Raw genomic sequence first — 12,316 nt, 5'->3', positions numbered from 1 at the left:
TGGAGCTACTTTGAATGACGTCTTCTACTTTCAACGTGAGCATTGATTCAGTCTTAGTTGCACATACTTTTTTCTTATTGTTTTTGTTACACATCTGGACTCAATGTTTATTTTTTTCGGTTACCTTTATATGTATTTTCTAGGTTTCTGTTTTGTTCTGTAGCTTTTCTAATTTATTATATTTTTATGTAAAAAGTGTCCTCCTTATCCAATTCAAATTTTTTGTTGCAGCTAGTTTTATAAGTTTGTCTATGATTTTTTTTTCCCCAAGATATGTTTTTCTATTAATGTTTTACAGAATTACTTATGACACTTTGAGATCACTTCTGTTGTTTTTTGTCTGGCGCCTTCTGACTCTTCGACCTCATGAAGTGAATTATAACATATCTTATAAACAGCCTGAATTAGAGCGACTTACACTATTCAGACTTTTTAGTTTTCATTTCCTCCTCTCAACTTTGTCTATGGGATTGTTATTTATGTCTTTTGTTTGGCTTATTATTCAAACTGTTTATGTGCTTGTTCTTGTTTTCTTTGTAATTGAAATGCAGATGTCCCCTTCAATATCAGCTAAGGTTTCCTGAACACACTGCCTTAACAAGACTCCATCCAAGCATGATCATCTTCTCGAACGTCTCCAAAAAAGGTGATCATATTAGAACTCACCATACCCTGGGAAGAGCACATGCAGGAGGCATATGAGAGAAAGCTCAGTAAGTACCAGGAGCTGGTAGAGCAATGTGTAAGACAGGGCTGGAACACTCGCTGTGAGCCAATACAGGTGTGCTCCGCAGGCCAGTCTCTCTATAAAGTTATGACCCAGTTGGGTGTGGTAGGACTTTTGAAAAAGGAGGCAATTAGGATGATCACAGATGCTACAGAAATGACCACCAGAAGGCTATGGATAAAGAGGGTGGCCCCATGGTCAACTGCTGCTGGGATGCAAGGCCGGGGATTGATCATGCTAGACTGGCTTGCCTGGATGAGGGTATCTGATGTTGAAAGACCCGAAACACTCAAGGACTCCAGGTTATATCCCTGAGGATGCATCACAGTTTATCTGCAATATTTATTGAGTAAGCGATTATCTGCTTTTGCCAGTGACATCCAGGAAATGGTTGAGTAAGACAACCAAGAACAAATTGGTGATGACTGGAGATGCAGTTGGCAGCTTGGAATCAGGATGGACTAGCAACCTGTTCTGAGTTTTCTGCAAGTGTCCTGTGGTGCAAGATCTGCAATTTTTTAAATAATAGATACCTATATTTTCATTATTAGTTTGCCCAAACAAACTTAAACACAGGACACTTGCATGGGCAATTTAAAATCAAAGCACCTTCTTTTCCTGAATTGTACTAATACATCAAAGCATTATCTCCTTCTGAATTGTATCATCTTAAAACATGCTTGCAAACAAAGCAGAAGATCAGGATGATGCCTCAGGCTGTATTGATTATTTTATGACCGGGGAAACGAAGAAACATAAACAGATCAAAAACCGTGAGCGAAGTCATCCATCATATTGACAGCCACCCAATCAAGTGTGTATAATATCACGTGTCCCTGAAGGTTTGTCCGAGGGACCAAAGAAGATGAAACAGCCATGTCAGGAGAAGGCAAGAGTGATGTCCAGAAAGGAGACAGAGAGGCGTGCAACTGTTTTCATATTATTTTCAGTGGAAGCATTTCATGAATAACATCTATTGCTAAAGCCATTCCAGGACAATTTCCAATCCTTGACACTTTCCGTAAGCTTTTTCTAAAGACTATATACAGTATACTGTATACAGACTTTTCTAATTTTTTCATGCTTTTTTCTACTGGTATTATTATTCTTTAATAAATAGCATGTTGCTTTAAAATTTCTATATTTTGTCTTTATATCTCAAGTGATTGAAGTAATAAAGTAAATATTAAGAGGACCTGGAGCACTTAGAAGTTTGCCAAACGCTTACAACTGCAGGGTTTATCAGACTGAGGAGGGGTTCTCCATCCAAGAAAGAACAGTGAGGTAAAGTAAGACATCATCGGTTGATAATGTAAGACATCATCGGTTGATAAATGGCCTATAGCCAAGGGTGCTGGGTCTTTGTATGTTTAAATATGTTCTTCAAGACCTAAGTAATATTTAGGTCTTAGATATATCTAACATACTGTACGTTGTTCGTGCCAATGATAAGTAAGCCTCTTGAAGTGCAAGGGAGTGACAGGCTGTGTATGTGTTATTCAAACGGCACTTATGTGGTTAGGGTCTGCGTGTATGTGTGTGTGTGTGTATATCTATACATGTGTGTGTTAATTTTAAGGTGCGAGAGGAAACCAATCATGTAATGAACTTGAGTAAGTTGAGGGGAATACCACGATAATATAGTGAGGAAGGCACCCAAGAAAGCTGCAGATAGACTGTAAAGAAAATACCCCCAGGGGATCCCGAAGTGGGGGAAGAAGAATGGATTTAATGGTGATGACACATGCAAACAGGAAAATGACAATGATGAAGATTGTGAAATGCATCTGCGGCAAGCTATGCAAGAACAAGTGTGGCCTTTAGATCCATCAAGCTAGAATGAGATGCTGAGAAAGGGAGCATGAAGAGCAATTTCTGGTGAGATGTAGGAGCCAGTCAGGAAGCCCCGCACACAGCCATAGGAAAAAGGAACAAAGGAAACTGACATTGAAGATGTCCCATACCAAGCATTATTAAGCTTCTTATTTTATCTAAACATACCAGAAATGAAAAAGAAATGAGTTTTATATTTTAGAATTCTGCCTCTTACCTCTGCTTCCATCTTTGCTTCTTCAACTGTGCATACCATGTGCTGCTTGTGCTCACCTACAAGGCTGCAAAGTGTACAGATACATGTCCGGTGATCACGGCAAAAGAGCTTCAGCATCTCCCTGTGCACCTTGCATCTCCGCAATGCCATCATTTCACTTGGCTCGACCAGGACGTGACTCTGAAGGTAGACCTTCTCATTGTGAGGACGAAGGTGTGCCACACAGAAGGAGGCTTCACACTGCAGGCAGCTCATTGTTGCGGGAGCTTCCTCCTCCAAACAGTAGTCACAGAAAACACTTTGTTCACGGCCCCTTACCAGATGAAGCACCTGCTCAGAAAGGTCAGTGTTCTTCAGCAGCCTTGGTTTCTCTTCAAACTTGGCATAGCATTCTGGGCAGGAGTATTTTTCTGTGTCGTCTCTGTATTTAAAGTGATCTTGGATGCATTTGAGGCAGAAGCTATGTGTGCAGCTGAGAGAAACTGGATATGAATATATCTGCAAGCACATGAAGCAGGTTAGTTCATCTTTAGGGTTGTTTACTGGCTTTACAATACCTGCCATGACTACAAAGCACCAAAATAAAAAATGAGGTTCTTCCCATACAGCCTGGGTTTATTTTCTTCTCATTGACAGCACAGAATCTTCAACTTTGATAACAAGTCCGGTAAGAAAAAACTCACGTATGAAAAGAAAAAAAAAAAGAAATGTGACCTGGAGGGGAGGCGTGAATAAACATATCAATAATTAATGGATATTTTAATCTTAGGCATGAAAAATGATCTTAAGCATTGGTAAGCAAAGCTCAGCAGAAATATAAGCACACATCTTCAGATTACAAAACAAATATACCTTTTAAATATAGAAAGACAGTATGAATTCACAAAGCAACACACTATTACAGGGTCGTGGGCTGGACTCGATCCCACCATCATCAGGTGTTAAGTACTGAATGAACCCTGGAGGAGGAGGAGCAGTAAGGCAGCGAAAAATTACCATCACCAGCTAGTCTAACCCAGACATCTTAGCAGGTGTTCAAGACTAAAAGAGAAACTATTAACTCCTCAAATCCAGTGACTTGGTGCAGGATTTGAGTGGAGGATGCAGTTATCCATCTTCTTCACAAGACTTATTAATGCTCCAACAAGAACACAGGGACGAACTTCGTAAAAATGTTAGAAAGGTTTTCTTCACACAGAGAACCATAGACACATGGAATAAATTACCGAATGGCCTGGCCTGGTACAGAGTAAGACTTTAATGGTCTAATTTAGATTTAATGCCATTTTGGAAACATTAGGTTAATAGGATTAACGGGCTTGTTCAGCTGAATTGCCTGTTCTTGTCAGAATTGTTCTAAGGTTCTAATCTATAAGGCATTTCCTTATTTTGACTATGCAAATTTCAAGACATTTTAAAGGTGAAATTAAGTAAATACTATTTACATAATTACAAGAGACCCACAGTGTTATATCAAAATCTATATATATAATTCACTAAGCCGGGAGACAAGTAGCCACCCATGGAAAGCACGCCGGAAGGGGCGTGGATTCACTAAACCGCCAACAAGACAGACGCCAATGGCGCACGCGGGAAGGAGCCACGCCCACCATCTCTTAGCCCATTGGATACGACGAAAAAAATCACAGAGCCACGCCCACCAACTCGGACGCGACGCCTCGGAAAACATGCCGTCATTTCTGTTTGTCTGCGCCACAGTCCACTTGCAGCTCTGAGCCACGTTGACTTTTCATTAGTCAACCTCAGTGGAACCTTGGTTCACACAGAGGCAGCGCCAGAGAGAGACAGAGGCACACACAGGCAGCCCGAGAGAGAGAGCCACGCACACACAGGCAGCGCGACAGAGTCACACAAACACAGGCAGCGCTACAGAGAGAGCCGCCGCAATCCTTTAAAACTGAGGTTAAAACACAATGAAGGAAGCAGTCTTTAAAAACCAATAAACCCTGTGCCTCTTTTTCATTAGCGTGTCACCTGCTTCACCGCCCTGCAACAGTCGAGACGCTTTCTCAGCAGCTGACCTTCTCTGTGCCTGACTCCACTACTGCCAGTCGCCTGATTAAAAATGGTGAACTCCTGCAATGTTACTATCTTGCTTGGCTTTTAAATAAAGTTCGGATTTGTTCAAATGTTCCTTTTTTCCCCCTGTGCTTAAAACTCATTTTAAAAAAAAAGTGTTTATACAACTGCTGCAATGTTACAGAGAGAGAGAGGGCTCCCGTGCTTCTGAGAGACAGAGGAGGAGGGGGCTCGCGTGCTGCTGAGAGAGAGAGAGGGGGGGGGCTGGGGAGGCTTGCGTGCTGCTGAGAGAGGGGGGGCTGGGGAGGCTCGCGTGTTGCTGAGAGAGAGAGAGAGGGGGGGGCTGGGGAGGCTCACGTGCTGCTGAGAGAGAGAGAGAGAGAGAGGGGCTGGGGAGGCTCGTGTGCTGCTGAGAGAGGAGGAGGCTCGAGTGCTGCTGAGAGAGAGAGGGGGGGCTGGGGAGGCTCTGCTGAGAGAGGGGGGGCTGGGGAGGCTCACGTGCTGCTGAGAGAGAGAGAGAGAGAGGGGCTGGGGAGGCTCGTGTGCTGCTGAGAGAGAGAGGGGGGCTGGGGAGGCTCTGCTGAGAGAGGGGGGGCTGGGGAGGCTCACGTGCTGCTGAGAGAGAGAGAGAGAGGGGCTGGGGAGGCTCGTGTGCTGCTGAGAGAGGAGGAGGCTTGCGTGCTGCTGAGAGAGAGGGGGGGCTGGGGAGGCTCGCGTGCTGTTGAGAGAGAGAGGGGGGCTGGGGAGGCTCGCGTGCTGCTGAGAGAGGGGGGGGCTGGGGAGGCTCGCGTGCTGCTGAGAGAGAGAGGGGGGGCTGGGGAGGCTCACGTGCTGCTGAGAGAGAGAGAGAGAGGGGCTGGGGAGGCTCGTGTGCTGCTGAGAGAGGAGGAGGCTCGCGTGCTGCTGAGAGAGAGGGGGGGCTGGGGAGGCTCGCGTGCTGTTGAGAGAGAGAGGGGGGCTGGGGAGGCTCGCGTGCTGCTGAGAGAGGGGGGGGCTGGGGAGGCTCGCGTGCTGCTGAGAGAGAGAGAGGGGGGGCTGGGGAGGCTCGCGTGCTGCTGAGAGAGGGGGAGGGAGGGAGGGAGGGAGAGAGAGAGAGAGAGAGAGAGAGAGAGAGAGAGAGAGAGAGAGAGAGAGAGAGAGAGAGAGAGAGAGAGAGAGAGGGGGGGGGTGGGGAGGCTCGTGTGCTGCTGAGAGAAAGAGAGCCTGCGCATGCAGCTGAGCAGGGAGCCTGGGTGTTTATGTCAGTGTTATTCAATGTTTTTACTATTACACTGTGCATTCTATGGTATAATAATTAACTATATTTGTGCTTAAAAATCTTTAAAAAAATATATTTACATACAGTTCGTATGGTCTGGAATGGATTAATTGTATTTACATGTAATCCAATGGGGGAAATTGCTTCGGTTCACGACCAAATCGGTTTACCACCAGGGGTTTGGAACGAATTATGGTTGTGAACCGAGGTTCCACTGTATATTGAGTCTAGAAAACATGATCAGCAAGTCTTTGATAGGCTGCAACAAAATGATGAAAGAACGGGCACATTTTTTTCTCACAAGCTGGATGGGTGGGTGTTAGTTAGTTAATTAGTTACTCGAAGGATTTCAAGATTTAATATGCACAAGCGGTAACACTGCAAAAGCAGCCCAAACCAGAAAAGACGGCTGGCAAAAAGTGGCTGACAAATTAAACACGTGTGCATTGTACTTACTGAAAGCGGCGTTACGGATTTTGCAAATGTTCACTTTTTCCCTCTGCTTAAAAAACATTAAAAAAGCGGCGTGATTATGCGGCGTATACTACGCCACGGGTTGGTATGCAGCGTGTAAAACAGTTTGTCGCGGATAATTTGCCTTTTACTTTAACACGAAGACAATTTCCTGTTAGATTTGCCTTTGCGATGACAATTGATAAGGCACAGGGCCAAACTTTCAAAAAGATGTGCATGTATCTGCCAAAACCAGTTTTCAGTCACAGACAGTTGTATGTTGCTCTCTCCAGAGTTCCATCTTTTCATTCACTTACTGGTATGCCTGCAGGAACACGTGCAGCGAGCGAGAGAGAGTGAGCGACACACACACGCATACAGGCGCGCGAGAGAGAGAGAGCGCTGGACGCATAAGAATAATAATACTTCATTACATTGATATACCAGTGTTTTCAGTATTCGAAGCGCTGTCCACACAGGGAGAAACCGGGAAGCGAACCCAAAATCTTCCACAGTCTTCTTACTGCAAAACAGCAGCACTACCATTGCACTACAAGGCAGTTAAAGAATGTACCGGCCTCAATTTTGTTTTCACTTCTGTTTACAGCGATCGTATCGTAGCGTGCATTATTGCAATGTTACTTTTCTTGGTGGCTTATTACATTACGGATGTTTCACATGTTCATTTTTTTCCCAGTGTTTAAAAGACATTAAAAAAGTGTTTCTCAACTGTGACTCCTGAACAACTCAGTACGCAAGCTATATTAAGCGTCAACAACGAAGACTCGCTACACCTTAATGAACAAGTGCTGAAACTTATCCCTAACGACAAAGTAACTTTCACCAGCGTGGCCTCCATCGTCACAGACAATCCCGCTTTCAGTCACGGACAATTGTATGTTGCTCTCTCCAGAGGTCCATCTTTTCATTCACTCACAGTGGTATCCACAAACCCACCCCATTTGGACAACTGTGTCGTTCAGCAAGTGTTCACCCATCAATACATAATTATGCGGCGTATGTTACGCTGCGGGTTGGCTAGTATTACTATAATACAGAAATGCTCTATTGTTAGACCCAGATGCTCATTTTGAAGGAATCCGTACACAACTAATTGGGTGGAGTGGAACGATGCTGCTATGAGTGTCACCATTTGGAACACGGTTGGAGGCACTGTCCATATAGGGTGCTGATCATTGCCAAGACAGACGATATCTGCGCAGTGCCTCCCCATCCCTTTCTGGTCTTTTTAATTCAGAGTGAAGCCATGGACTGGACTATGCCAACTCCCCATCACGGAGAAAGACAGCCCTTGCAGGACGGGCTGCTTCACCCCACAAGGCTCAGCTGAGGGAGAGGAAGTGGGATGGACAGCTGTGGTCCTATATAGGAAGGGCCAGGGGAGCAGATGTGTATAGGACACTGCCTCCCCTGGAGTGCTAGATGGCAGGCCCCCTGGGTTGCAGCAGCACCTTGGATAACCACAGAGCCACATGGGAGTTACAATTTGGTACGTCCCTGTTGGTTTCTGTGAGGGCCGCCGGGGGAGCTGTAGAGCCCTACTTTGGGGGTCCACCAAACCTGGGAGTACTTCCAGATAACACTGATGGGCCACCTGAAGTGCTTCCAGGCGCAGCATAAAAGGAGTTGCTTCACTTCACTCGGGGAGCTGGAGTCATGAGGAGGAGGAGGAGGAGGAGGAGTGGAGGAGGCAGTGATCCAAAAGAGAGAAAAGGAAGAAGAAGAAAGAAAGTGTTGTGTTTATTGTTTAATAGGCGCTTTGTTCTGTGCTGCTGTGGGGAGCAAGGGAAAGTGTATAAATAAAATGTGTGCTACATGCAAAACTTGTACTTATATATATATATATATACACACAGATACATATATACACACACACACACATATATATATATACAAAATAATTTTAAAAATTGTAATAGCCCACCTACTGCCTAAATACAACCCACATGTTAGCTCATTTAACAATCCATGATCTAGCCCACGTGATACCGACCTGGAACGTACTCGTAGGCCCCAAGCCCAGCCCCTTAACACAGCCTACTAAAAGTCCACTGCCCAGATAAACTTCATGTAACCCACCTGAAACCTATGTGGGTCCTACATGAAAATGCTGGCTAGGGTCTTATGTGGTCAAATAAAGTCAACCACAGATCACCGTTCAAATCCCCTTTTAACTTTATTGCCCATTTCAAGTTGCAAACAGAACAGCCAGAATCAACAGTGGGTCAGAAACAGTTTACCATTTCCTAAAACCTACAGTGTCAAATAATTACTAAACTACCACTTGTACAAAGCAACAACAAACACTTTTAGAAAACTGGATAAAGAGAACAAGATTTATGAAAAAGTTTATGTAACCTAAAAACGCAAACAGAATCTGCCAGAATCAGAGGCATGTCGCAAACTGTTTTGCTTCTACAGGGAGCAATCTCCCAAAGCTTGAACATTAAAAGAACCAGTTACACACAACACAAGTAGCAAAGGTACGAGACGCCAGTTGAACAATGCTCAGACAACGAGTGTTGAGGCAGACTGAGGATCTGTGAAGTGCCAGGAGGCTACAGCAGGGTATGCCTCTATGCCTACACATCACTTCATTTGCCTGTATTCAGTGTAGTGCTCAGCACATAGCAAATTCAAGATTTACTTTTTTGAAACTTTCTGGATTTTTTTTTATATTTTTGGTCCATGGTTAATTGAATCCACGGATACATAGGGACAACATGTTTTAAATTTTTTTTTTTTTAGATTTTTTAAGAGATAGTTTTAAAGTACTCACTATTAAATTCATAAAGTATCTTTATTCTTGGATACTTCTTTATAAACATACTGCAAGTTGGATCCTGAATACTTACTTTTGTATTTTGATTACGTAACACTGGCACTTATATTCCAGTACAGCCCAACCATGCATTTAATACCAGGACAGACTGATAAAAGGCAAGATTAGGTAACAGAGTAAGGTTGCCCTTCCTCATTTTCCCCAATAAGTTGTTACACATTTTAATAAGAAATGTTGTACTTCCATTGTCCCAGCTTTCTCATGCTTGGTGACTATAGTACATAACATATCCTCTCCTAGCACTGTATAGAATGCTTCCTTTTTAACTTGTGAAGGATACTGGGGCATCAAACCCCCAAACAGGAACACACAAAGAGTCCCGGGTTCAAATAATGGAAGGGTTTATTATAACTACCTCCAAAAGTAACAAAAGCACACATACAAACACGTCTTCCTCTCCACAATACTTTCCTTCTCCCTACTCCACTACCCTCCTCCACTCAAGCGTTGCTCCACTACTAAGTTATTTAATCTGTCACTAACACAGGGCACTGTTTCCGCCGTCTTAAGTTGGCTATTATCATCCCTGTCCTCTAAAAAGTCAGTCATCAATAACCTAAATGACTACAGACCGATTGCAATGATGTCTACAGTCGAGAAATGTTTTCAGCATATTAAGGCCAGCCTCTCTCCCACCTTTGACCCTCACCAGTTTGCTTATAAATCAAACAGATCAATACAGCCCTCCATACAGTGATGAGCCACGTGTGATATTCAGAGATCTATGTAAGGATGCTATTTGTTAATTATAGCTCGGTGTTTAATACAATCGTCCTTAGTATACTAATTGATAAGCTGCTATCCTGAACTGTTCTCCCTCCTTCCATGCTTGATTAAAGGATTTCCTTTCTGGCTGCCCACAAACTGTTAGAAGTGGCCCCCACATCTCCTCCACCCACATACTTCGCACTGGCTCCCCTCAGGGCTGTGTACTGAGCTCACTTTTCTATGCCCCGTACACTTCTGACTGTGCATTTAATTGCTCCAGCAACACTATCATCAAGTTCGCTGACGACTCCACGGTGGTAAGCCTCATAACTGGTAACGATGAGTCAGCATACAGGGATGAGAAGTTGTCAGAATGGCGCTCCAGGAACAATCTCTCACTTAACATCCACAAAACTAAAGAGATGGTCATTGGATTCAGGAGGCACAGAGCAGAGCCATCCCCATTCTACATCAATGGAGACGTGTTGGAGAGGGTCACCTCCTTTAAGTTCCTGGGAACTTGCATTTCTGGTCAAAAAGTCCCGGCAGCGATTACATTTCCTGAGACTTCTCTGCAAAGTGCAATTGGAGGGGAAGCTGCTGTTGACCTTCTACAGCTCAACTGTTGAGAGTGTTTTAGCATACTGTATTTCAACATGGTGTGCTGGCTGTACAGCGGTAGATAGGAAAGCTCTGCAGAGGGCAATATCCACAGCAGAGAGGGCTGCTCTCTGCCCTCCCTGGAATTTATCTCCAGTGCCCAGTGCCTCTGCAGAGCCAGGGAAATCATTAAAGATCCTTCCCATTCTGGCCACTCATTGTTCACACTACTACTGTGGAATGGAAATTTTCAGTTTACAGATAACTGTCCTTTTTATATTATAAGAAAATGTGTACTTGACAGTTTTCAGAAACTGTATATGTGACCTTTAACATATATTACTGATGCTGACCTGTGTGAGCAGTTCAAAAGAATCTGACTTTACCAGAAAGCTGCCTTTACCAGAAATGTATTTTTATAAACTGTTATTCCTGTTTTACGAATAAGCTAAGCTATGAACTCATCTGTAACTGCCGTCTATTTTAAGCCCTAAAAGGCTCATGCATTAATCTGCCTTTATACGAACTTGTAAAGTTTGCACACAATCAGCTGATATAAAAGAGCTGAACTCTTTCCTGTCAGCGCGCATGCTACTGACACTCCAGTCTAGGTATGCAAGAATAAAAGAAAGCTTATGAACATTTCTTCTGGTGTGAGACTCTGACTCCTTCCATTTTACGGGTCAACAATTATTTCTTCCACAGTTTTTTGGCACCCCAGATGGGACCAAAGACGATCGGTTGACTCCTTCAACGGAATTCGGTCCGGTGATCTGACCCAAACGGCAGACTGTCTTTGAGCTCCAACAGCAGGAAAAATCAGTTCCGGCAAACCTTAGGACTGCCCTGCGCTGGTCGACTTCTGTGAAAGGAGTCTCCGGTCTCCTTTGGATGTCCCAGAGTACAGGTCTCCTTTTTACTACACCAGTCCTAAATATCTAGACTGGGGTAAGTACCCCCGGGGGAACCCGAATCGTTGGGTATTTTGGGAGTTTTAGTGGTATGGGTGATATTGAAAATTAAATAGAAACTAACTGACGGACCTGGAAAAATCTACTCATATAAATAAGTGTTAAACTGAACAGAAAGAAAGATTAGATATCCTTATCGGAATAAAAATTAAGGGAATAGTTGACGGGACATTAAGGTGCGTGGCACACCAGGAAAAGAACCCGTGTTCTATTATATGGCGATAAGGTTTTAAGGCTGGGACAATAGTTTAACACAGGAAATATAGACTCTTAAAGAGGAAAAAGAAGAATAAAGTGTACACTGGAAAAGAGTAGATATTACATTGAAGGAAAATGGGTTCTGTCAGTAGTAAAGAAAAAATAAAAAAACAATGAACAATCCGGGGAAAGGGGGAAGGGGATGACGTTGGAAGGATTATTTTTGGAGGATCAACAGATGCCGAAAAAGGGGTCGCCGAGAAAATTAGTCGAGAAAAGTACAGGTTTAGATTTTAAGAAAGCATGTAAAAAGTGGAATAAACAAAGTGGGGGCCGTTGGCCACTAGAGGGAACAGGTGAAGTAAATGAGATACAAGAGATAAGGAAGATTCTGTGTAGAAATACACAGGGATGTTGTAATGGAGGTCCATATCGGATGGACATGTTT

The 12,316-nt window shown here is 43.8% G+C and overlaps 1 protein-coding gene across 1 annotated transcript in view; it reads right to left on the bottom strand.

The window, feature by feature from the left end:
• The window catches only part of LOC114650807 (zinc-binding protein A33-like), a 31,351-nt gene extending 27,925 nt beyond the window's left edge, over window positions 1-3,426 (bottom strand). The window contains exon 1 of the mRNA XM_051926145.1: window positions 2,724-3,426. Within this exon, the coding sequence (XP_051782105.1) occupies window positions 2,724-3,341 (618 nt within the window). The 5' untranslated portion in view covers window positions 3,342-3,426. The remainder of the gene's footprint in view (window positions 1-2,723) is intronic.
• Window positions 3,427-12,316: the final 8,890 nt, after the last annotated feature.

Source organism: Erpetoichthys calabaricus, chromosome 4, assembly GCF_900747795.2.
Source record: "Erpetoichthys calabaricus chromosome 4, fErpCal1.3, whole genome shotgun sequence".
Taxonomy (NCBI): Eukaryota; Metazoa; Chordata; class Cladistia; order Polypteriformes; family Polypteridae; genus Erpetoichthys; species Erpetoichthys calabaricus.
The sequence above is the reverse complement of the archived record's forward strand: the minus strand, read 5'-3'. Positions and strand labels throughout refer to the sequence as shown.